This window comes from Rosa rugosa, chromosome 2, assembly GCF_958449725.1.
Source record: "Rosa rugosa chromosome 2, drRosRugo1.1, whole genome shotgun sequence".
Classification (NCBI taxonomy): Eukaryota; Viridiplantae; Streptophyta; class Magnoliopsida; order Rosales; family Rosaceae; genus Rosa; species Rosa rugosa.
The window spans coordinates 59,852,661-59,879,130 of NC_084821.1; the positions used below are offsets into that span (position 1 = coordinate 59,852,661).

A 26,470-nucleotide genomic window follows, 5' to 3' on the forward strand; every position below is an offset into this window, starting at 1 on the left:
TCCTAGGTTGAATATCTTAAAAAAAAAAAAAAAAAAGCGAATGAGTAAATAAAGATCTTTATTTATTAATTTTATTTTTTGACGATTTTAATGAGATTTAGTCCTCACAATCTGATACGATTTGATGGTCAAATAATACAATGACGGTTTTATATATGAGAGAAAACAAATACAACTGCTATACATTTCTATTCAATATTTTAATAATCTGAAAATTATTTGCAACTTCTTATTACTTTTCACAAAGAATCTTTTCAATGAGATTTAGTCATCGGATAGACGCTTGTAGTCAAAAGTGTTATAGACATCCTTTGTAGTCAAAAGTGTTATAGGACATCTTTTGTAGTTCAATTATCCGTTTATATTGCTTTCAAAACGGAATAGGACAAAAACAATCCCCTATTTTTCCAATTTAACGGAATGAAGAAAATATGTGCTCATAGCTCACAAGTTAAAGCATCCGGTACTTTCATTATGCTATCTTCTGAATATAAATCACAACTTTCCAAGTATATAAATCAAATCGGTTCTTTTACAAAGAAAATTTTATGAAATCCGCTTGATCTCTCGCTCTATATAAATTTCCTTCCTCAAACAGAAAAATCTCTGCTTACTAAGAAATTAAACAACTCCACCTCATTGAGTGACATATTTTCCTCCTTAAATTATACTAACTGGTTCTGGACGTGTGTGACCAAACAACAACTCCATCCTTTGTACTTTTCCGCCTCACTCTTTCTCACGCAATTTCCAACGTAGTAGTAGTAGTAGTCATGACGCCCTGTTGGCCCAGCCCTGCAGTCGTCCAAGTGAAGATGCCTTCCGCCACAAACCACACAATTATTTTTATTTTCACACCATCTGCTGTGACGCCATTGTGTACGTCATCACACCCCAGCTGGGATCGCTGATGCCATCCTCATCGTCACCAAAGCGACTTCATCCCCCTAATAACGAAATTACTCTCTTTCTTCTTCTTCTTCTTCCTCTCTCTCTCTCAGCTTTCTCTCAGCTTTCTCTCTCTCTTTGTCTGGCAACAAATTAAATAATAAAAAAACTGATCTTTGTGTGTCTCTCTCTCTCTGTAGCTTTGAAAGCGAAAAATGAAGCTTCTGGAGGCCATTGGGTCGGTTATCCTTTTGCCTCTCAATTATCTTAGGATTGAAGCTTCCTTTGCTTCTGGGAAAGTTTGTGTTTTTGTCACTTAATGTTGTGAAGGTTTGTCCTTTTCCGTTTCTACACTGTGTTTCTGATTCTGGGTATTGAATTTCAACTGGGATTTGACAGGAAACTAACTGCTTTTTGTGCAAGTATAAGTTTTTTTTTTTTTTTTTTTTTTTTTTTTTGACATACAAGATTTCTTAAGAGAAATTAGATCTTACCAAACATTTTACTTGGTGCTAATTCAGTGAGTTTAAGTGTGTAGGCATTTGGTAGATAAACATTTTATTGGAAGACTGTTCTTGTTTGATCCCAGTTTGAGATAGTTGGTCTTGCTATCTAGCTCAAATTTGTATGTTAAAGGTAACCCAAAACTTGATAGATGGTTTTGTTTCTCTTGAGTGTTGAAAGTTTGTTAATTTTCAATTTGCATCACATTAGATCATCCCCTTTGTTTAAGTTTTGAGTGCTCTGTTTTTCTCTGAGTATTGCGCTGCTTTTACTTGGAGAGTTTTTACTATATTGAATCAGCAAGATCATAGTGACTTGAGGGTCATATCTGAAGTTCTTAGAATCAATAGATTTTTGGGGTCTGGCCATTCAAGGGAACTAGTTGATGCATCCTAGGCTCCAGCTTTAGGTCTAAAGTAGATTAATGGCCAATTCAGCTGAGCCATCATCTTCTTTGAGCTTCACTTCACCTTCCCATATATCAAATGGTTCAATCAGCCACAACTTATCTTCCTTTGAAGCCGTGCCTAGTCTTGAAGTCATCAGTTTGACCAAGCTCAGCCTTAGTTTGGACCAGCTCTTGGGTGATTCTGGCTGTGATTATAGTGATGCTGAAATCATAGTTGAGGGAGAATCTGTTGGTGTTCACCGATGTATATTAGCTTCTAGGAGTAAGTTTTTTTGCAAACTATTCAAGCAAGAAAAGGGGTCTTCTGAGAAGGAGGGCAAACCGAGCAAACCAAAGTATAGTATGAAGGATTTGCTACCTTATGGTGACGTTGGATATGAAGCATTTTCGGTTTTCTTGAGCTACGTGTATACTGGAAAGCTGAAGCCTTCTCCCGTGGAGGTGTCAACTTGCGTGCACAATGTATGCGCCCATGACTCATGTAGACCTGCAATCAATTTTGCTGTGGAATTGATGTATGCCTCTTCCATTTTCCAAATGCTGGATCTGGTTTCAATATTCGAGGTTGGTATTCTGTTATTTTGTGATTCTGGTTGAGATTTTTATCACTATTAGCAATCAGTAAACTGTACAAGTTCATTGATCTCTGTAGAGATAGTCAAAGTTGCCTTTTAAATGAGTTTACCCAAAAAAATTGACTCATACAAAATCTATCTATCTCTTTGTAAAGTAATACTAATGAATAGAAATTGAGATTCACTTTGGAATGGCATCATTTAAAAATAAAAGCTCTATTATTTAAAAATAAAAGCTCTATTCTTAAACTGTTAAACTTACAGTGGCAGAAGGTCGTTCTGAGGGGCATGGAGGCATATGATATAACCACATAGACTTTCCAATAGGCTATCTATTCTTAGCATGTAAAAAGAGTGCCAATAGGCTATCTTCTCTTACTGTGATTTTATAACTTCAGTAGTACTTTTTCATCACTGCTATTCAATTCGTTCATAAAAGTTAAAGATAAATTATTTGTTCAGTTAAAAAGAAAAATGGAAACTGTTCTAATTGGGTTGTGTATGTATTTGCAGCGACGCCTTCTTAATTTTGTTGGGAAAGCTCTGACAGAAGATGTTATCCCAATCCTTTTGGTTGCTTTCCACTGTCAGTTGAGCGAGCTTCTCACTCATTCTATAGAGAGAGTGGCACGATCAGATCTTGATAGCATCTGTATTGACAAGGAACTTCCGTATGAGGTTGTAGAGAAAATTAATTTGCTTCGTCGTGATTCTCAACATGATGGTGGACTGAACACACCACCTGTGGACCCCTTGCGTGAAAAAAGAATCAGGCGAATACATAAGGCATTGGACTCAGATGATGTTGAACTTGTGAAACTTCTTTTATCTGAGTCGAATATAACCTTAGATGAAGCCCATGCTCTCCACTATGCTGCAGCTTACTGTGATCCTAAGATTGTTACTGAAGTTCTTGCTTTGGGTCTGGCTGATGTTAACCTTCGGAATTCTCGGGGTTATACCGTGCTTCACATTGCTGTGATGCGCAAAGAGCCATCAATTATAGTATTGCTTCTTAGTAAAGGAGCTCGTGCATCAGAGCTGACATCAGATGGTCAGAGTGCGGTTAGTATTTGCCGGCGGTTGACAAGGCCAAAGGATTATCATTCAAAAACAGGGCAGGGGCAAGAAACGAACAAGGATCGAATTTGCATTGATGTTCTAGAGAGAGAAATGCGGAGGAATCCAATGGCGGGAGATGCATCTATGTCTTCCCAAACAATGGCTGATGATCTGCACATGAAATTGCTGTACCTGGAGAACAGAGGTAAGGCTTCTTAGACATTTTCTCAATTTGGTTAGTGAAGGGCATCATAATGGTAGGTCATAATCAGTAGCTTTTTCTCAGAAATTTCTTGGTCTTTTGGTTAATTCTTTCAGAAGAAAACAAATTTTTTGCTTCGAGGTCTTATATCACGTAGCTTTTTATTTGAAATTTAATGTTGTTGGTAATCACTCTCTTGTTACAGTTTTATAGTGAAGAAACCAGTAAATAGAAGGAGATTTATATCTGTGTGTATGATTTTTGTGTGTGGTGTACGTTATTTTTTGTTGCTTATTTATTATGGCTTATGTCAATGAGCGGTTGACCCAAAACAAATAGCTCTTACCCAGGCTATTAGATTCTGTTTTCTTCTAGTTCTCATAACTCTCTTTGTAGGTGCAGATGTGCAGTCCTCTTATATCACATTGGTCATACGTCAACTATCATTTCATTGTTGCTTCTTTTGATTGATTTCGTGTGCCTCTGAATCTCTTATATGACACCTTTTGCTTTATTGGATAAGGCCTGACTTGCATTATTTATTGCAGTGGCTTTTGCCCGTTTGTTCTTCCCTAGTGAAGCCAAGCTAGCCATGGTCGTTGCTCAATCCGAGACAACGTCTGAGTTGCCATCAAAAGGCTCAAGTGGGAACTTGATGGAGGTTGATTTAAACGAGACCCCCACTGTGCAGAAGAAAAGACTCCATTCTAGGTTGGAATCCCTTATGAAAACAGGTAATTACATACTTTTAGTGTCTGAATACAACAGTAAGTGCTTTTCTACAACCTGGTAATTTTTTGTTCAAGCTTAGTCATGCCTTGGCAGAAGAAGAGTTTGATATAGCTTGTAAAACTAATACACAATCAAGTGTTCACATTCCTTAACCCAGCTTTTGAAGAGAAGTTGAAACCCCTCCTCCCTCCCTCTCCCATTTTCTGTAGAAGATCATTATTCTGTTTTTTTGGTGAACAGAAGATCATTATTTTTGTGTTGTTCTATTATCCTTTCATTTTACTGTATTCATCATATGACCAATTGGGTACCCTTTTTGCCCATAGTGCATTTTCCTCGTACACTGAAAACTAAGCCCTGGCTTCTCAGGAGGAAGCATCAATGTAGGAAGGATATATATTGTTTTAGTTAGGTGTGACTTTTAGCATTTACAATCTGCCTGTTAAAAGCACTTTGCGTTATCATAGTTATAATTCTCTTCGAAGCCTCATGATTTCAAGCATTTAGTCTGCTAGGCAAAAACATTTTCTCTGTCATAGTTATACTTCTTACTTGAGCCTTTTTGTTTGTGGCAGTCAACATGGGTAGATGCTATTTCCCCCATTGCTCGGAAGTCCTGGATAAGTTTATGGAGGATGACCTACCTGATTTGTTTTTCCTTGAGACGGGCACCCCTGACGAGCAGAAAATAAAGAGGATGCGTTTCATGGAGCTCAAGGACGAAGTCCATAAGGCATTTAGCAAGGACAAAGCCGAGCTCAACCTCTCTGGGTTGACTTCCTCATCATCCACCTCGTCTCCAAAAAAAGTTGGTGCAAATCACAAGACTAGGAAATAGTGTAGGGCAAGTAAATTGTATCTAATAAGCCTTGCAATTACGAGTAAATCTTTTTAAAGTTACTTACGAGCAACTAGTGTTGCTCCTGTCTGTAAAATCTCAGCAGATGCAAATTGCCCTGTTAACTACTTCTACAAACTAGCAAGTGCCTAGTTGTCCTAGTTTTGTCCTGTAGAAGATGATTCTGCGTAGTTGGCATATTGATCAGTGAAAATTAGTTTTGCCTATCTCGTCTGTCCATTTGATACTCATACATAATCAATTTGAGCTCTTGAAAGCAAATGCTATGGCTTTGTATTCATAATAATATTAAGAGAATCCTTTTCATCACATCACTGCCTTTGTTTTCACTTTGGCCCAATGCAGGCTGCCTTTTCAACTGGAAGGAAGGGGAAGTGAACTTGATTTCTCATAGTTGTTGGAAATTATCACAAGCCTAAACAGCTTGTGCTGGCAAATATGGGATTTATAGCAAATAAAATCTTAGACCAGAAGAGGTCCATGTAGAACTACATGGTCCAAGACCAATTATGTCCAACTCCAAACTTGTAAATTAGATCCTGTTATTTTTTGAGTTCTTTCGACATGTGTACTTGAATAACCAGAAACAAGGGGAGAATGTGGGAGAGACCCTAACAGATAATGAGGTATGAGATCCAACTAAATGGAGCGAAGATAAGGCAAAGGCATATGCTGAGAGGTGAATAAAAAGATCATCACCATATAAAGCAGAACATGAGCAGAATTTAACATGATTGAATTTGTATAGAAGTATGAATGAATCAGCAATGCCTGTTTCTCATATAAGCTGGTATAATGACCCAGAAAAGTAAAATAAAAGTTGCAAGGATCCTACTTGGCGCTTAGCTTTTTTTGGTTCTTTAAACTTTCCCACATGGCTGGACCTTCAGGATGGATGTCTACATAGTATCTTGCAAATCGTGCATCTGAGCATGCCAGAAGAGTACTCAAAGACAACATAGGCTTTGCTGCACGTTTCTCCCTAAGCCACATATACATTGAGAATCTAAGATTAATCCTGTCCATGTCATAACATAAATATGCTGGGAATGCCTCCAATGATTCCAGTGGATAACCTAAACAGTTTGTTAGGCAACTTATCTTCTTCACAATCACTTCTTTACTCTGGTTAAGAACCATTGGTGCTTGTTTGATAATGTTCATCACAACATTGCAGTCTAAGCCAGCTTCTACCAGACAATCGAACCTCTCCTGTAACTGGTCGCCTCTACCTCTAAACTTCTTTAAAGCTTTCATCATCTCCTCTGAGTTTTCGGCATAACCCAATCTCAACAAGAATGATGTTTTCTCGAGGTGATTACAAGGAACTCGAGATACTACTTGCTTACTAGTTGAAGCTTTAGATTTTGAAGCCAATCTCAACACCTTGCTTGGGTCTTCTCTAATAATTTGCAGCAGGCCATCTCTCCCAACCTTTAATTCTCTACATACAGTATTGGGTCTTTTCAGACGAGACGAACTCAGAAATTCCATGTCATTGGCTACAACATCTGCAATCTCATCCGTAGCCATTCCTACGTCAATCAAATAATCTATTGCCTGCAAAAGATATCTTGTGCACTTAACTGACAAGACCTGTGGATATTGCATAAACAACGAATAAACCTCATTCATCTCGAGACCCAATTTGAGTAAACGGCCAAACAACACATAGACATTCTTCCCAGAACCTTCTAACAGTAATGCAGGATTTCTTTGAAACAAACTACACATCTGCTCCTTCGTATAACCAACATGATCAAGAAAATCCATTGTATCAAGCATTCTGTTCCAGTTATACGTGCTGTTATCTGATGCATACCCACCAATCCAATCCATTCCAAGGCCTAAACACTTCAGTTTTTCAAGAAACTTCACGAATTCATTGTTAACACCACCTATCAAAAGCAACGGGCAACAACTAACAAGCTTAACAACTGTGCCTTTGCTTAACCCCAAATACTCATAAGCTTGAAGCTTTGAAGCCAACACTCCATAGTCATATCCAAATATCTCTCTTGCCTCCTTATACATCCTACCAATGTTACTCCGGGGTATTCCATAGTCACATAAAGCTTGAAAGTTCTCAAACATAACAGGATCATCACTCAGATACATCAAGTGTCTTGGTAGAAACAATGGGAGCTCAGATGGGCTCAAACCCAAGCTCTCAAAGAAGGGTTCAAACTCATTAATCGGATTGTAGCGAAGGAACCTGCTCAAAGTCCTCGCAACCTCGTTCTCACTATCAATCTTGGAGAGCAAATTTTCAAGAAACTTTGGGGAGTTCTTGCTAATATGCTCTGCATCAGTGAAGCCGAAGCTTCGAGTACAATGCAGGTAATCGAAAAGGGCCTCCTGACCCTCATTTCTAGCAGTTCTAGAAACCCGGTTAGCAAAAGGAGAAGTGGTGACCACTTGAGTTGAATCAGGAAGAGAGGCCTTTGGATGATGGGTAAGCCTAGAACTCGAAAAGCGTCGAAAATCAATGCAAACGAAAGATGGGTTTTGCATACAAGTGGTTCTTTCATGAACAACAGGTTTTGCATAGAGGACTAGATTGTTGAGCTGAGCAATCATTTTCGATACCCTTTTGTGGATTCTAATCATTAACATGAAAAAGGGTTGGAGAGAGAGAGAAGAAGATTCATAAGGGCTCAGAGGAGACCATGATCTATGTGAGAACGAATTGTAAGGAATGCACAGAAGCTATGAATTTCTAATAGAGAAAGAAATGGGGAGATTGGATTTTCTGGGCAAAGAAGCTTTTGAAAATCAATTGCATTTTTGCATGAGTAGTTGAATTGAAAGAGGTTGCATAGAGAGTTACCTTGGGGTTTATGTCTGCGTCTGAGATCTTCAGACTGAATCAGAGAGTGCACAACTCCTGTTTCCTGTTTTGCCAAAACCCTACAATGGATTTGGGGGTTTTAGCCGCTCCATTTTTTTTTTTTTTTTTTTTTAGTGCAAGACAATTTATTGCATTATAATTTATAATAAAATAACAAAAAGCCACACACAAAACAAAACAAAAGACAAAAAAAATTGAAAATTGAAAATTGAAAATGAGCTTGGGTTAGCCCAAGTAGTGGGTACAGGTAGGGGAGAGGGAGATTGAAAATTGAGTTAGAATTAATATATGTAGTAATTCGATTCCGCTCTAATTTTAATTGTAATATAATTCTCAATCTCCAATTCTCTTTCACTACTTGGATTAACCGCATATGAGGAAACTCCTTTTTCCGTAAATACATTTCATATGCATGGTAATGATAATGATGTCTTCACCAAGCGCTAAACAAAGTTATTACAATTTCACCGAATAAATCTTCATATAAACTCAAAAATATTTTTTTTTAAGAAAATACACTTCATTAAAAATAGCGCACTCCTCTGCTCCTCTTTTAGACTCACTTCAATCAATTGTAGAAAGCGCGTTGATAATATTTTAAGCATCAACTTGTCTAAACCCGGTATCATCGCAAAATCAAACTTTAATGTAAGATAATATAACTTATTGAGTTTCAAATTTCTCGAGACTTGTATATCCCAAAAAGCCATGACAAACTATCAACATTCCATTCCTTCAAAGATTCTGTTAAGTATTGGCAAAAGAGGTGGCGTTTGGTGTAAATTGCGTAGGCAACTCGCATTCATTCATCAGTGTATTCCAGTCCTATAATTAAGTTCCATAACCATCCTATATTTTCTAATTACTCCCTCTTACACGCAAAAAACCAAAACAAATACCACATGATGCAACACGATTAGATTCCTCAACAACAAATGCCAATGGCCAATAACCTTGCGTGTTGCGTGAAGACAAATGCATGAAGCCAATCAATATAAGAGGAAGAACAAGATGTTTGAGCAGAGCATATGCCTTCTATATATTCATGGCAAACTTGGACCAAAAGCCAGCTGCTTAATTTACTCGGAAATGCTGCCCTTGATGAAAAGGACATTATATTCAAACAAATGGATATGTTGAGTATGATTTCATTTCTGGTTAATGCTAGGATTGTCTACCGATCGAGCTCGATCATGATATAATTAAGGTCATCCGACTTGGTCCTACTCTATGATGAAGTGATCATCACAACATGTTGCCCACTCATTACTGATTTTGGTGTTATGACAAGTTACTTGTTTTATTTTTATTTTTTTATTAATATGTAATAACTTTTCGCCTTTAAATTGAACTTATGATTTACCACTTCTAAATAAAACTCTTATACTACTAGTTACTACTACTTTAGATGGTTTAGAAAGCTAACCATTTTTATGAAAAAATAAATTGTTTATTAATAATATATAATATATTTAGGATTGCATAAGATGATGCTATTTTTTTCTTTTTTTCTTCTTATATAGCATGATATGATTAGTAATTTCATTAATTAGCTAATATAGTATATATGATTATATGATTCCATATAGCTAGCTGTGCGTGCCTATTGATGAAGATGAGAATTATTCTGATGCCTGCCTTCGAGAATGCTCAGGTGAAGTCTAAAGTCTCCTATTAACTCTATTTCGTAGACAAAGATCAAGGACAATATCATTATGCTACTTGCTTAGTATGTAATCTGAGGCTAGGATCCATTTCAATTTTCAAGTGCTTCAATAATTACCATTAGTACTTTATATTTCCATTTTGGCGATCATTGATTTTCCAAATTGGTCGTATATATTTCTTTCTAATTCTCTACTTCAAATGAGTTCTTATAGTAACTATTCATAATTTGTTTCAAATATTTTGATTCTCCTTCTCCTCAATGAAGAAAATGTTTAAATTCAGGATCAAATCAAGTGAAAAAATTTTTAAGACATAGAGATCCAAACCCTATCTTCTAACTAGGTTTTGAACTTCCATTCTCTATTTGGCGATTATTAGTTTTTCAAAATTATATTTATTGAAAATGAAATTGAAATTTATCGCTTATTATCTATCTTCTTATCTGTAAATCAAGCAGACTCTTATCGAAACTTTTCATAACATATCTGACACACAATTTTCAAAATTAAGAAAAATATATCTACAACTCCAAATTGAAAATCACAGTAGAATAAATGAAGATATGGAGATCCAAACCCTATCATCCAAATAGGTAACCTATCTATCTTGACTGATATGCAACTGCCTACATGCACATACACAAAAGAAGACATACCTATATCTCTGTTTAATCTTCTCCTCCAAATAAACTTCCTAAAAAACAAAACTGAGAAATCAAAATACCCTAGCCAATCACATTGTTCTTGTTTCTTACTTCCCTATCTTGATTGGATTTGGCTACCATGAAATCATTGAAATGCAAACCACACTAACCCAATGGCACCTTTTGCTCTCACCTAAAACCACACCACACGTATCCAATTCCACCCAACACTACTCGTTTTTGGTCCCTTTCTCCAGTTTAACTAACAACCCTTCCCTTTACTTTAATACCTGTTCGGTTGTAGATTCGAAACACTCACATTCACATTGATTGCACCCTTTGCTTCGTTTTTCATTTTTCACGGGTTTGTTGCATTTCCATTCAGAGAAATTTGGTGATGATCATAATAATTTGACAACAATCCCATTTATTTTCATCAATTGCCCATCTGCATCATCTTGTCAAGGTTTTCACTTTCATGGGGATTTGTTGCTTTTGGCATTGATCAGCTTTGGTTCCTCTGTTTTCTCAAATGCCCATCTGATTTTTGGAGGGTTTTGGTCGTGTTCTTGTGGACTTCATGCTAATGGTGAGACCTCCCCATCTGATTTCTGAGCTTCTTAGCTTGTATTCTCTGTTTAGCTTTCTGGGTTTTGTTAAAAATTTAATCTTGTTCATGTTTATTCTCTGATCTCATGCTGAAGGTGGTTTTTGAATACCCATTTCATGGATCCGGGTTTGCTTTTCCTCCACTTGATTCCATTTACTGGTTTCTGGGTACTGCTTGATTTTGATTTTATTTGGGAGTCTATTCAAATCTCTAGCTTAAAACTTGTTTTGATGTTGTTCTGTAACCATGGTGATATTTATGGAGCGGTGCATCTCACATTGACTTAAGTGGTTCCATCACCATTTTCCAAATGCACATATGATCTTTGTGGTTGGGTCATTTGTTTTTCTATTCAGTGTAGAAACTGTTCCTCTCAGTCCTAAAATCGAGATTTGTTGCTTGACCAATGTTTACCTACACTATCTGTTGTGTTTACTAGTGTCCGTTCACACATCTGTATTTGGCAAACAGTTCAGTCGAAGTTTGAGTCTTGCTTGCTTTCTCTTCTCTATCCTTCTAGGTGTTGCTTGGATCTAATCTGTTATTGATTCTGTGATTGGATTCTGGTTTCAGTCTGCTTGTTAATCTAAAGAATGTGTAAATACTTGAAAGGTGCAGTACATACCCAGTTGCTTTGTTTTCAACAGATTAAGATGCACTTGTGCAGCCTTTTATTTTATCGATTTAGGTGGTAACTGTGCTACCTTGTTTATGGACTATGTAAGAAGACTCAATCAAGTGTCACATTTCTTTTGCTTATAGTTTACCCATCTGCTATTATAAGTTACCCTGGTTAGAATGTCACTTTCAGGTGCATGTTTCATGATTGTGGATTATTATCCTAGATAGCTTATTTGTTCTTTGTGTTTGCTAGAGGACAGATGATAATGAAGAAGGGAAGAAAGTGAAGAGGTAAAAAAGAGCTGCTAATCAAGATATCGTCCTAGGAATCTGTCAAAAGATGGCAGTGTCCAGAAAGACAGTAATGACAATTAAATCTTACCAAAATCAGGCTGAAACGCTGGTTAAAAGCTACTTACTAGCGGATCCGTTTATGCCATATACTTCTGTTCTTGGAGGAATATTTTTGTGCAAAATGGTATACTCTTATTGTCCAATTCTTTCAAATATTAAATTGATTCTTAAAGTTGAAGCCATTGGGTGCATCATCAGTTAGGTTGTAGTTTTGTTTTACTAGTTCCTTGTTAACTCATTATCTATGGCAGGTGTATGATCTTACCCAGTTAATTAGTACCTTTTACATCAAGAGTTATGCTAGTCTTACAAAAATCCAACGAATTGAGTGGAACAGTCGGTGAGTATGTTCCCACTTTCCAATTGTTCCACATTAATACATTTCTCATCTGTTATCATAAAATGTACAGTTATTAACTTTAGAAAATAATTTTTGGCAGAGGAATCTCTAGCATCCATGCCATTTTTATCACAGTTCTATCCTTGTACCTTGTTTTCTGGTCCGATCTCTTTTCAGACCAACAGCTTGCTGGCCTTGTTACATTTCGAAGCTCACCATTGTCTGTTTTTGGATTAGGGGTATGCACTTGCTATTTAATATATGAATTTTGAATTATTTTCACTCATTTAATGTGGAAATATTTACCTGCAATCCCTGTATAAGAATATGAACATTTATTTTTTTGTGTATTTAGCTGTTAGGAGATGCTTAAATGAGCCTGAACTTTTTACATTGTTAGATGCTTAAATTAATCTTCAAGATGCTTTGGTTTAGTTAGGGATACAATAATTTAAGAAAGATTTTCATGGAGATAACAGATGATCGTATGGTGTTGAAGTTTTGTATCCCTTGTATAATTTTTTTTTTTGAATAGTTATTTCCTGTATAACTACTTTTGTGACACTCAGGTTATTTTTATAGGCATAAGTGCCTTTACCTTTTTTAATTGTGTCTTACCTACCTCACTTCTACTAAAACCACAAAATCACCATCATGAGATTCCAAAGCAGAACATATATAGGAAACATTTTCTTAGAAATTATTGCAACTCTCTTAGTTTAAATACTACATAATACCTCTTCTCTCTCAAGAATATTTGGAAGACAACTATATTTTCTGGGGTCATTTTTAGGGGTAAGGCTATGGTATGTTAATATTTCTACATCAACTATTTTTACCACTTTGAGGACTCATTTGACCACTTTAAGGACTCATCTTATCACTTGAGGACTCATGTGATAACTAAGAAAATTTATCACTTTAAGGATTCATGTTACTATTTTGAGGATTAATATTACTATTTTGATGACTCATTTTACCACTTTAAGGCAATTGTATGCATGTCATACGTTAACACATTGTAGAATTTCTCCATTTTTAGAGGCATAAATCCCTTTTAAATGTGTATAAGCCCGCATGTCTCCCTTTGTTCTGTACAATTTGCTTTGTGTCCCATTCATTTGAGTTGCATGCCATCCTGGAAAGGAAGAATGAATATGTACATTTTATGTGATTTGGGTGAGACAAGGGGCATGCCTTTTCTTCTTTGTACATGTGGAATTATCTTCTTTTGAAAATATTTTGGATGCATTTTAGTTATAGCCACTTTTATGTGGAGTTCAAGCTTTGTAGCAGCTTTTTAATATTGAGGACATTTTGGCTTTGTTCAGTTTAAACTCTTAGCAGACCTTCTGGTCGAACTGTATGAAGTATTGACTTGGCATAATATCTACTCCCGCACTTTGATTTAAACGCTTCTAACCCCAGTGAATTGGTAATTGGTTGGACCAAGAAATTCTCAATAGATTGGCAATTCTTGATCTGAACAGTGTAGAACTATTATGAAGTACACCTTTCTTAAAAAGAAAAAGTAATAATAAAAAACAGCTAAGAAAACCTTAGATAGGAGGCTTCTAAAGCTAAAAGTTAGAAGTGGCATACCTCAAGGAGTTTGGGGACTTGAATTGAAGATGGAACTCATAACATCACTTCTCAGCTGGTCGTTGAGAAACTTAAGTAACATTATAAAGTTGGATTCCTCCATTGTGTTTGATTGATAAAGATTTGGCTACAAAAGAATCAAGGAGTAATCTGTTTTTCTAGAGAGTGGAGCATTCAATTTGTGATCAAGTCTACATGCTTTATGTTGTACTTCTGTTACACCTTATTTGTAATTTGCACACTGCTGGTGTACTATTAAGTTTGTGGAATTGTTATAATATTGAAAATTTGAAAGGGTTTGTAATGCATACTTTGTAATCTTAATTAATTCTCAAGTCACCCATGCATCTTCTGCATTTTCATGTAAACTTTATTTTCCAGATGTTTATGATACCATGATGGGTCATCATCTGACCATGCTTAGATGCGGATAGAAATAAACCGATGAGCCAATTTCTTTCAAGGATTGACGAGTGATTTGGATTTTATTGTATTGGGTTTGCTTTAACCTAGATATACATTTCAGTTTGATTGTCCTGAATTGTTTCTTTTTAAAAAGGCACCTAATTACAATTATTTATGACAGGTTTCTGTTGGGTACTTCTGTGCGGATCTAGGAATGCTACTGTGGCTATACCCTTCTTTAGGTGGAATGGAGTATGTAAGTAGTATTTTCTATGGAAAACAATTGTTCACATGTATATGTTTCTTGCCTATAGGTGCACGTCTCCTTTTTGTTCTTACATTCTTGACATCTGGGTCAGAAGTATCATAAACCAATGTTAGAACAATTCTCAACTCTGATTTCCTTGGTTGCACAACAGCTAACCGGAAAGAAGAAAAGAGGAAAAGAGAAAAACATGTTTGCTTCAGCATCATATACACAAATCTTTGTTTCTAGATGAGTAACTTCTTCCGAGGCTGCATAACTCATAATATGGTGGCATTCAATTTCAGGTCCTCCATCACTCACTTTCTGGAATTGCAGTAGCATACTCAATGTTTTCTGGGGAAGGGCAACTTTATACATACATGATCCTCATCTCTGAGATCACTACTCCAGAGATCAATATGAGATGGTAAGTTTGATATGATTGTATTTCGGATTTTCGGTAAGATTGTATGAGAATTTATAAGATTGTATTTCAGTGTAGGTTTTCGTGTCTAATATGATTTTTGGTTGCATGAAGGTATCTTGATACAGCTGGTATGAAGAGGTCCAGCGCATATCTCATTAACGGCATTGTGATATTTTTTTCATGGCTGGTCAGTTAAACTCCTATTGAATTGGACCCATCTTTTTTTGATAAATTTTTTATGATTAGATTTCAAGCTTTGATGCCCAACATGTAACTCATATAGACAGACTACGCTTCTCTGAAAATGCCAATGCTGGGTTTTCCATTTAGTTATGTAGTATCAGTCTGTGTTAATCATGCCTTTATACAATGCAGGGGGCAAGAATTCTGCTGTTCGGTTACATGTTTTACCATGTTTACTTGCACTATGATCAGGTAAGTTGCAAGTCCAGAAAATATGTACCACTGAAATTCCTAAATAAGCTCGGAGTGTCAGTTTATCTCATTACTAATGTACTTATTGGATGGGCAGGTCATCCAGATGCACCCCTTTGGATATCTGTTGGTCTTTGCCGTACCAGCGGTGCTAGCAATAATGAACTTGATGTGGTTTGGAAAGATTATCAAGGGGTTGATGAAGCAATTAGCGAAGACGCAATGATGCATATATATGTTCCAACCAAGTCTAATGTCTTCCCCTTGCGATGGGTATGATGTTGTGCATTCTGCTATTTTGTTTACTGTATAAATTATAGAGGCCTAGAGAGGTTAAAAAGAAATCGAATCCGGATGCATTTAGTCACCACAATGTTGTAAAGTTTGTATGCTTTTTGTTTGTGTTTTAGTCACCTGAAATCAAATTGGGATCTCTCCATCTCTATGTCAACTCCATCCCATCCTATGTCGGTAGAGTTGAGGTTCATTTCCCTCTTCGAAGTTCGAAGTAAAGATATATACACCGTATCAATTATCATAACTAAAGACTCTTAAAAACCTGAATGAGAAAAAAATCAACAAATTGGTAAGCAACCAATTAAAATGACGAGGAAATAAGAAGAGAACGCGTAGATAATTGATTGACAAGTTTACTACATACCGATTGTTCATGTGCGTCAGAACATTCCCGGCCTCTTCTCTTGCTTTTGTCACCACCACATTTCTTGCAGTTTCCCTTAAATTTTGCACCATTTCGGAAACTCTTCCTTTTATCAATCTCAAAACCAATGATTTGTGGCGGATTCAGGATTCCAAGTTCGGTGGGGCTTGGACTTCTTAACAAAGTGAAGTCCAAGCCCCACAAAATTAATAGAATTAAGATTATACATAATAAAACTAAGATTACTCAGTTTACCATTTTGACAATAAATTTGGTTGTTACATTTGTAAATATGTGTATGACATACGGATTTGTTTTATAGAATTTTTGATGGAAAAGAAGAGGAAACTAATTAGCAAACCTGGTGAGAAGGAAGATCCAGGTCCTTGTTCTCTTTTATTATTTTCCAAATGTTTTGTGCACTAAGAGAAAATCCCGAGGCAGCTACAACACATTTGGCTATCATCAGCAGGCCCTCTCGGAGAAATGGAATGGAAAAGGCGCTTTCTCAGTTCAGCAACCTGCATGATCAAAATATTTAGGTGATAACCCGTAACTACCACTAGACTAAAGCTTTTATAATGAAGGAGTTCACTATGAAATTCCTCTCCTGATGTATGTGAATTGAAGGACATATTAACCAATTAATTCTTCGAACATAACTCAGTGGACAAATAGTGAAATACTATCATTTTTTATGGCGCCAAATTTTTTTTTTAAGGAAGACGTCAAACTTTATTAGCTAACAGTAATTAGAACATACAATGTGAGGCAACAAACCCCCTGACCTCTATAGGAATAGAGCCAGACCAAGAAACATTAACTTGACTAAAAAGAGCTAGTCTAGCAAGCTTATCTGCAGCAGAATTGGACTCCCTATATACATGGGAGAATGAAGAGCCAGGTAGCTGGTTTAAATAGAACACAGCGTCATCAATTATCCGACCCCAAATAGATGTGTCCTCCTCTCTAGCCATTATAGCTTGGATGACCTGCAGACAATCCCCTTCAAAACTGATAGGAGCAAGCTGAAATTGCACAGCCAAAGCACAAGTTGCTCTAGCAGCCAAGGCTTCAATTTCAACCGGTGAAGAAACAGAAGCAACATGCATACATACCCCTCCAACGATGTCACCAATATATAGTCTCTCACCACCACACCAATACCACCTGTTCTCGAGAGACCATTGAAAGCACCATCAAAGTTTGCTTTCAACCAACCAACTGATGGTAGCTTCCACGGAACCGGAACTCTCCCCGCCCTCGAAGATGAAGTGACCGAGCTAACAGCTTGTTGGAATAGTTGATAATTATGGGAAGCCTGGAATGCAACTTGTTGCATGCCCATAGCCTTTCCCTTCCACACCCTCCTATTACGCTCTTAATTTCCATATCATCCATAAAGTGAAGAGAAGTAGAGCAAAATCTCCCTTTGCTAGGATTTCAGAACATGCAAGTAGCCAATCCATGAGAGAAGCAATATTAGAAGCTAGATGCAGAATGGGAGTAAAAATCTGGAAGGAGATCAGGATAGACTGCACGAAAGGACAATCCCTTTGAGCATGTGTAAATGTGTAATAGACTCATCATCATTATTGCAGAACATACAACCAGTGGCGGAGCCAGGATTTAACTTTAAGTGGGGCACTTACAAAATATTAATACTTCATAAAAAAAGTTTTAAAAAAAATTAAAGTGATTTGTTGTAAATTGTCTAAAGTAATAAGCTAATAACTATATTAAATTTTTATAACTACATTAATTTTTTTGAAAATTTATTCAAAAGTAGAACTAAGTGTTAATAACTTAATATCCAAAAGAATAATATGTATTACATATAAAATATTCAAACCCAAACAATAAAAACCAAAAAAACTAACCAGTGAGTTTCGAACCTAGACCAAATTGTTGCTGACTAAAACAAAAACCACTGGGATAGGCATTCCACATGGTAATTAAACAAACCAGCATATATATGTACCTTGACTACATACTTCCGAATTAAAAAAAAAAAAAAACTCAGTGGGTCACGGGACCCACTGGGCCCCAACGTGGCTCCGCCACTGCATACAACCATCTTGTAGATAAATATGACGAGAAAATAGTTGAGAGACGGTTGGTAGAATTCCCGAACAAGCCTTCCAAATATGCACCTTAACTTTACCGGGAACCTTAGCAAACCAAATGTTCTTCCAAAAAGAAGTGGTGAGATCCGAAGTAGTAGCACCCAAAACGGAATCATGTACTAGCTCATAAGCCAATTTATAAGCAGCTTTGGTGGTGAACCTCCCCTTAACATCATAGTGCCAAACCAACCTATCTTGTGGGGACACATTTAACACTAATTCTTCATTTCATTCCATCCTCCCCCCTCTAAGATGTCGCGGCTCTCCAACCCTTTTTTGTTTTTTGGGTCGTTTTTCGCGGTTAGAGATTCTAGTCGCCATTTAGCGCGTCGATGTAACGTCTCTGTGGCTTTAAACTGAATTGACGGGGATCCGGTCAGTGGCCCACAACTTCGTAATGGCTTCCGGACTTAAAACTCGATCCATTTTGGATCGGGTTTTGGGACTGGACTCAAAATGAGTCTCGACTTTGGGAGGGTGGTTCAGAAACCCAAAAAAAAAAAAAAAAAAAAGGCGAAGGATTTTGGGGGCCACGACTCTTTTTGACTTTTGGGTCAGTCTCTCTCAATTCATTTTTGCCTGTTTCCTCTTTCGGTCTTTCCCCCTAAATTCACCGTTCAAAACCCTAAGCCCCAACACAGAAACCCAAGAATCGAAAACCTATTCCGGTCAATTCTGTAACCATGGTGAAGCGAAGCGTCACGCCGGCGGCAAGCTGGTTAGATTTTTCAAGGATGTGCTGGGAAGGAAATCTTATTATAGATTGTACAATTCGAATGGCGATTTCCTATGCGATGTAGCAAAGCCTTTGCTACAGAAGCTGTCCAGGTAAATTGGATTATATGATGCGGGCTTTTGTTTTTCTTTGTTCTCGATTCTTGCAGTGGGTTTTTGTTTTCTTTACTAGGAGATTCTCGCACTATATGAACAAATTGTGGGTTTATGTTTTCTTTACGATGAGATTCTCGTCTCCGTCTCACACTATATGAACAAATTGTGGTTTTTGTTTTCTTTACTGTGAGCTGATATTCTCTCCTCTCAGTAATGATAATGTATGGAATATAGACTAGAGGTAAAGAGTTGTGGTCTTCTCATCCACTTAACCTTTTCTGTGTCTCAGAGACGTGCTGAATGCCCTCATATATAGGTGGAAGCATAACCTCGGAGGTAAGAAGCTGACTAGGTTTAATGTGTGTCAGGGTGCGTGACAATCAAGCTTACCTACCTCACGAAGGCTTTTCTGGTCACTCCTCGAACGCCAGGCATCCCATCGGGTATAAGCATCAGTCCAGTTTTCTTTTGAAGCCTTCATGGTCGAATTTAATGTTCCGCAAATTCCACACTGCCATGGCAGGGAAATCGCATAGTTCCTCCTCCGTCTGGAAAAACAGGTGGAAATTGTGTGTGTGGAAGCATAACCTCGGATGTAAGAAACTGACTAGGTATAATGTCAGGGTGCGTGACAATCAAGCTTGACAGGGAGGATTACCCTCAGATATTTCTGGAGTTTCTCCAAGACGTATTCGACCCTGTTGAGGATGTGCATGACTTAGATGACAATGAGTATGCATCAGTCATAAGGGCCCGAGAAGATTTATACAAGAAGCTCTCTAACCCAAAGACACACACACACAGAGTCATGCATAAATCTTCCCGGAGCTTCTTGTATAAATCTTCCCGGGCCCTTATGACTGATGCATACTCATTGTCATTTGAGTCATGCACATCCTCAACAGGGTCGAATACGTCTTGGAGAAACTCCAGAAATATCTGAGGGTAATCCTCCCTGTCCCAAAACAGCCTTCCTGAGGTAGGTAAGCTTGATTGTCACGCACCCTGACATTATACCTAGTCAGCTTCTTACATCCGAGGTTATGCTTCCACACACACAATTTCCACCTGTTTTTCTAGACGGAGGAGGAACTATGCGATTTACCTGCCATGGCAGTGTGGAATTTGCGGAACATTAAATTCGACCATGAAGGCTTCAAAGAAAACTGGACTGATGCTTATACCCGATGGGATGCCTGGCGTTCGATAAGTGACTTGTTTTGGACCTGCTGGGAGGATGATTACTTCTGGAGAGCTTATTGCTTCAGGCATTATGAGGATGATGCTGTCGATGAAGCAGAGCTGGTTAGAAATGGCATTACGCACTTTAACGAGAATGTAATGAAAGACGTGCCCCCTCCTGATGATTTCTTCAACAAACGCCAAATAGGAGAGGTCGTTCTTGATCTCTTCCCAGATGTCTCCTTCAGACTGTTCGATTTTATGTGGGACAATGATGTGAATATGGACTTCACCATGTCCCGCACATGTTACAGGTACCACTTTGGGTTATTCATTAATTTGTTGTTTCTCTTATTGATACCTGCTTGATAACACACACGTTATTGTATTTTCTGGCAGCGAATGAAGTGCTTGACTAGTTAAGTTATTTTGACATCCCGCAAGTGATGTCACTAATTATAGTCCAAGATTGTCAAAGAGGTTTCTTCCGGAATGGCTTGCTATTAGTTTTTAGGGACCTGAGGTCAGAGCTACTGAGACCCCAGAATCTGTATGGACACAATAAATTGCAATGTCTACAAATACCGAGTGCAAGGGAAAAGCTGGTGTTGGTGACTGGGCATGTCCTGAGGAGGCATACGAGCATCAGGAAATGAGATGAGCACAGGTAGCACATATGTACATTTTAGGTCATATTGTTTGGTAAACTAACAGTTTGAATCTCATGCAGGTTGGCTGAATTACTGTTAATTGGTTCATTTTCATTGTCATTTTTGGCTTAAATTCTGAAACCTATATTTTCTTTGTGAGAATTCCATTTGAGATGTCATAAGTTGTGCTTGTGGTTTATTTCCACCTTTTTTTTCCCTTCTCTCTATTGCAGTACCAATTGCCTGGAAAGGATTTCCAATTTTTGGTTGTATGGCTTTTTCTCAGGTTTGGATTAGATATGCTGTTAAGAGTCTGCGAATGTAACGACCAAGCGTGTGGAAGAACTATTAGAAAAGATCAACAACAATACCATTAAGACTGAGAGTCCAATCCGTGTAGAAGAATACTTCATAGGTTTTTTTTTATTAACTGATTTGAGGAATACCTCTTTTCATTTCTGATCTGGTTTCAATTGCTGATTGTCCTTTTCTTCTCTGTTCATTTAGCTCTAAGGTGCGTTGAGCGATTGTATGGTGACCACAGGCTAGATGTTATGGGTGTGTTGAGGAAAAATGCTCCACTAGCTTTGCCTGTTATATTAACGCGCTTGAAGCGAAAGCAAGAAGAGTGGGCAAGGTGTCGCTCTGACTTTAACAAAATCTGGGGTGATATATATATATGCGAAAAACTATCACAAGTCACTTGATCATCGTAGCTTCTACTTCAAGCAACAGGACTCAAAGAGCTTAAGCACCAAAGGTAACTACCGCAAACGTGATACTCTGCCATGTGTACAGATCGTGATACTTGAGTCTCTTGTTTTATAGTACGGCTCCCTATTAATTAAGCAGCCTTTGGTTTTCCATTGCTGCTTAGAATATTGAAAAGTTACTGTCTTCCATTGGTTTGGAATTGCTCTTTCCACTTGTAAAAATTAATTCTTACTTCCTCTTCCTCCGTGGATGGGGACAAATTTTTTCAGCCTTGTTGGCGGAGATTAAAGAGATGAGTGAGAAGAAGCGGAAGGAAGATGGTGTTCTTCTTGCTATTGCTGCTGGAAATAGACGACATATTATTCCAAATTTGGAATTCGAGTACCCTGATCCGGACATCCATGAAGATCTGTATCAACCCATCAAATAGTTTTGTGGAGAAGTTTGCAGACCGAGCAATTGGACAAAGTTATGAAGATATGGACAACCTTCCTTGAGCCAGTGCTTGGTTTCCCTCCTCGGCCTCAGGTTGCAGAGGATACTGAAGATGTTGTGAAGGCAAAAATTCATGCTGGCAAAAATGGTGCTGTGAGCGGGGGAGAGTGATGGTAGGGCTACAGTGACAGAGTCTAAACAGTTAAATTCATTGAGAAATGGAGACGAAAGCATAAAACCTGAACAGTCAGGCTCTGCAAGAGCTTGTACAGTAAATGGAGCTAATGGGCTCAAAGAAGAAAGTCATTTCATATCAAGAACTGGATGGAGGTGCTCCTTTGCTTCTTTCTGCGTACAATGAGGAATCAGTCCAAGGGTGGGCACAAATCTAACATGGATGGGGCAGGGTTTGTTGAATTTCACCTCTGGCAAATCCAAAAGAGGACCAACAGTCATTTCATATGAAGAACTGAGATTTTATGGTGCTCCGTTAAGCTGTTAATCAAACACTGTGGACTCCCAGTGGACCAACACACCAATGGCCATGGAATTCGCTTCCTGCTCAATTCTGAGGCCTCAGTCTTTTTCAACCATCTTTCACCATACCAACTTCACCTCTTTGCTTTACCCAAGAACCATCTCAACTTGCCCTCTCCATTTTCGCCAACTTTCCCAAAAAACTCAACCTTTCCTGGAAAATGTCGCCACTTTCATCGCTTCAATGCTTTCAGCTCACTTTCCGGCGCCAACTACCAGAACCCATCTGCACAACTCGCCGTTCTTCTTGAAGTTGACGGGTAACATTCTCTTTTTCTCACACCCAAGTTGTTTGATTGATTTATTCAGCCTTGAATTGAATGGTGTTCTTAAAGGTGATGACTTCACCGTAATCTGCATCAAGTTTACAGTTTTACATGAGTTTTTTTTTTTTTTTTTTTTCACTTGGTGCATGTGTGGTTGACATTGTTTCATTTGATCATAACATAGCTTCTAGTTGAATTATAGACCTTAAGTCATGGGCTAGTTACATTTCCTTAAATAATGTCTATCTTGATCAACTTAATCTAATATTTAAGTTATCTACTACTGTCTCACATCTGGTGTCAACTTGGACACAGGCATAAGGGTTCTGTTATCTATATTCTTTTTTAGATTCTAACTCTATCAAGCTGATTAAGTTGATGGCAGTTGTGCTCAGAGACTTTTTCTTGATGCACTATCTTTTGTTTCAGGGTTCTATGGATGTATATCACTTGGGTAACCACCAGACATTCAATGTAGGTGCGATGCAGTAATTTTATGGAACTTTCATGGAACGATGAAGTACATTATGTGTTTATCTCACTATGTTCTCTTCTGTTACTATCAGTTTTTAAAAAGCTTGGGCTTGACTGTGCAATTGGAGTGAACCTGTTTATACAGACCTCCTAAGGTGTGACATAAAAGTTACGAGCAATGATTCTCCCCAAGCATTTTACTATTATGTTTTGGAAGTTATCTTTTGATCTGAATGAGACCCTCCTAAAGTTGAAATTGCTACTTGAGTCTAGTATGGGCCACTTGAATTTCTTTGTCTGTCTTGTGATTTGCTCGTAATCTCAACAATCTGAGTTATTTGAATTACAACAGCATTTCTGTGTGTGCATCTGGGTCATAAAAGTTTCTTCATATGGAGAGTCATATGCTTGTGTCTCAAAATACCTACTTTTTCTCTCCAACCTGCCACACCTTCCCACTTAGTTGGTTTAAAATGTTGAAATGTCTGCATAAAGGTTATCTACTTTGACAATCTGAAGTTGTTCATTGCAGTTTTATGTTAATTTTTCAGGAAGTGTGCTGGTACAAGGAAAAGATGCTGATTATGTATTTTAGTCAGGTGAGTTCCTGTTTTGTTGTCTTTGGAAGCGTGAATATCTTAGTTTAGCTCTTTGAAACTTTACTTCAATCTATATTCGCTTTTTTTAATTTTTTATCTGCTTTGCAGATTGGTTGGCCTTCGTCATTGCCCACTACTGAGAAGGAATCATTTGTAAACAATGTTCTGCAAAAAAAGGTATGCATATATAAGATGACATTGAATCATTTGTAGACAATGTTCCTTTATGGAAAGTAATTTATGTTCAGGTTCAGGGATGCATCTCAGTGGTATTTTCCTATAAATTTCAATGACATTGAATTGGCTTTCCAAATCTTCATCAGACAGTAACATTCCTATTTTTCATTTCCATTTGCAATGAAGGAACACCTGCGGTCATACTGAGATCCTATAGTAAAAGTGGAGATAAAATTGCCAGGTAAAAACCATCTTTTTATCTTTTTATTTTGTTGATATATTTCTAGACAGTTACCAACGTGCCATGGCTTTTGCATATATTAGAATGCACTGTATATGGCTAGTGACTATTTTAAGGCTTTCACTGTATGCCATTAGGCAGTTTTATAGTCTCACTGACAGCCTTATTCAAGATAGTATCTACCTGATCTATTCTTTTCCCTTCTTTTTTTTTTTGCGTACTATTTTTCTTTTGTTGCTTTGCAAATAGTGTAATGTGTTTCTTCTTTTTTATGGATTTCCTTTACACATTTTTTTTTCCCTCTTACCACAATACTAGTTCTACTTCAGCATGCTCTACTTTGGATGGTATGCAATCAAGCTAATACTCCAATTATCTGCTATTAAATGTTAGGTCCATTATTGATAAGCTTGGCCATCAAAGAGTTTCGAAGCTAAAGATTGTTGGGTTAAAGGAGGTGGACATGAACTTCATATGGTCAATTTTTGTGTCCAAACCTCAGGTTCGATGGAGGCAGGTTATTCCTAGTTGAAACCTCAGTTTCTTGCCTCAGCCTGTTATGCTCAGAACCACTTGCAATGGTCTGTTCTGCTGCGAACAAGGAATGGAAAGATGAATGAGCTTTAGAGACTTTTCAACTTTTGAAATTTGCAGCACATTTTGAACTTTGAAATTTTTGCAGAAGCTTAACTTTACTAGTCATTTTTTCATTGGCATTACTTTCGAGTGATGAATTAATCTTTGCATGATCAACATGGATTTCGTCACATTTAACTTTTCCTTCGCATTGTGTCTTGGTCTGTTTCAATTTTTGCACCCTGCAGATCGTCTCCTTTCTGAGTTAGCACAAAAGTAAAAAATCATTCTCTAATCGTAATTAGTATCCTCTTCAATTTGAGTTGAACATGTCGGTAAACTTGTTGGGGGCAGTGGGGACTGGAGATGGTTTGTGGCCTGTCTTAAGTGGATTTAGGTCACAATTGGACATGGATTTGGGTTTTAGATCAACATTCGTGTGCTGGGATTGTGCAGGTCATTTGTGCCCCCACCCTTCTAGGGCATATCTTCTTGCTTAGAGTTAAATTGCACATTAGCTTATTGAAATTTGGCATCCTTTTATTCTTATTGTTCTTACTTATGGTCAACAGAAAGGCCAAGATATATCTCAGTTGATGTACTTCAACTTTACTTTCAATAGCGTCTGATGCTTAAAAGTACCTTGGGGAGTACGCTTGCAAGTTTAGAAAGGTGCTCTCGCTTTCTTTTTTGCGCACAAGTCGTCATCAGGGTTGGTTCCCTGACTCTGGTCTCATTAATCGTCCAGTCGATTTCGGTCCGCCCCTGGAGAAACTCGGGCTAAATAACACTTGTATATGGTAAACTACATTTTTCTTTAATGGATTGACATCCAAGTTATTGATTGATAAATAAATAAACAAATAAAGGTGGGATCATAAATAGTGGACCAAATCAAAAATATTTATTTTAGTTATTTTGATCCTAATTATTGTTGAAACCGTTTACTTGTTTTTTTTTTTAAAGGGGGCTGGTGCGGCTGCTCTCAAGCCTTGATTAATGAAATTGCAGAATACATGGGGGGGGGGGGACGTAAAGCCTGAACCCCAGATTACAATAAGTGTTAAGAGAACAACCTGAAATAATATCAGGAGTCTCCACTAAATCTATGTATACTAACAAGCATCAACTAGCAAAGAGTGCACAACCGGCTACTCTATTTGCTTTGACAAAGCAGTGACATAACGGAAAGATTACTCTATCACGAATAAGCATAATTACAAATAGCACAGTTTTCCTACTATGTTGCCGCACGGAAACAAATCCGGCGACACTCCGTTTACTTGTTTTGTACAATCAGATTGTTAAAACGATTTTTGATTTGATCTGAAATCTGCAAGGTGATATTATGCAAGGTACTTATGTGATAGACGAACAAACAGGTACACCAGCCAAGAGGAAACCTAGCTTGAGTTGAGACCTTTGAATACTTTATTTGATGTTATCGGTCCACTCGTACAATAATTTGAAAGACTTTGACTTGGTTCCTTAATCAAGTAGCAGCTTTCCTGGTTCAAACTGAGGAATTCATCACACAACAGTGCTTGGTACAACTGACCAGAAAGTA

General features: G+C 37.5%; 4 protein-coding genes across 5 annotated transcripts; 3 read left to right on the forward strand and 1 right to left on the reverse strand.

Annotated features, from left to right (window-relative positions):
• Positions 1-892: 892 nt before the first annotated feature.
• LOC133728941 (BTB/POZ domain and ankyrin repeat-containing protein NPR1-like) lies at positions 893-5,437 on the forward strand. The gene is made up of 4 exons (XM_062156396.1): positions 893-2,365; positions 2,890-3,643; positions 4,189-4,374; positions 4,948-5,437. The coding sequence occupies exons 1-4, from the start codon at positions 1,817-1,819 to the stop codon at positions 5,208-5,210; spliced, it is 1,752 nt and encodes a 583-aa protein (XP_062012380.1). The 5' UTR covers positions 893-1,816; the 3' UTR covers positions 5,211-5,437.
• Positions 5,438-5,952: 515 nt separating this feature from the next.
• Positions 5,953-8,163, reverse strand: LOC133728939 (transcription termination factor MTEF18, mitochondrial). Its single transcript, XM_062156395.1, has one exon. It carries the CDS (start codon positions 7,845-7,847, stop codon positions 6,063-6,065), a length of 1,785 nt encoding a protein of 594 aa, XP_062012379.1. The 5' UTR covers positions 7,848-8,163; the 3' UTR covers positions 5,953-6,062.
• Positions 8,164-10,434: 2,271 nt separating this feature from the next.
• LOC133728942 (uncharacterized) lies at positions 10,435-15,885 on the forward strand. Of its 2 annotated transcripts, none has more exons than XM_062156397.1 (9): positions 10,435-10,982; positions 11,878-12,102; positions 12,230-12,318; positions 12,419-12,557; positions 14,507-14,581; positions 14,878-14,999; positions 15,111-15,186; positions 15,375-15,434; positions 15,532-15,885. In XM_062156397.1, the coding sequence occupies exons 2-9, from the start codon at positions 11,965-11,967 to the stop codon at positions 15,658-15,660; spliced, it is 828 nt and encodes a 275-aa protein (XP_062012381.1). In that variant the 5' UTR covers positions 10,435-10,982; positions 11,878-11,964; the 3' UTR covers positions 15,661-15,885. The 2 variants fall into 2 exon arrangements, with proteins under 2 accessions (XP_062012381.1, XP_062012382.1); XM_062156398.1 differs by having other exon boundaries at positions 11,885-12,102.
• Positions 15,886-20,162: 4,277 nt separating this feature from the next.
• On the forward strand, positions 20,163-25,108 carry LOC133731172 (uncharacterized). The gene is made up of 8 exons (XM_062158612.1): positions 20,163-20,548; positions 21,429-21,550; positions 21,868-22,009; positions 22,501-22,830; positions 23,843-23,909; positions 24,018-24,084; positions 24,270-24,327; positions 24,721-25,108. The coding sequence occupies exons 1-8, from the start codon at positions 20,163-20,165 to the stop codon at positions 24,857-24,859; spliced, it is 1,311 nt and encodes a 436-aa protein (XP_062014596.1). The 3' UTR covers positions 24,860-25,108.
• Positions 25,109-26,470: the final 1,362 nt, after the last annotated feature.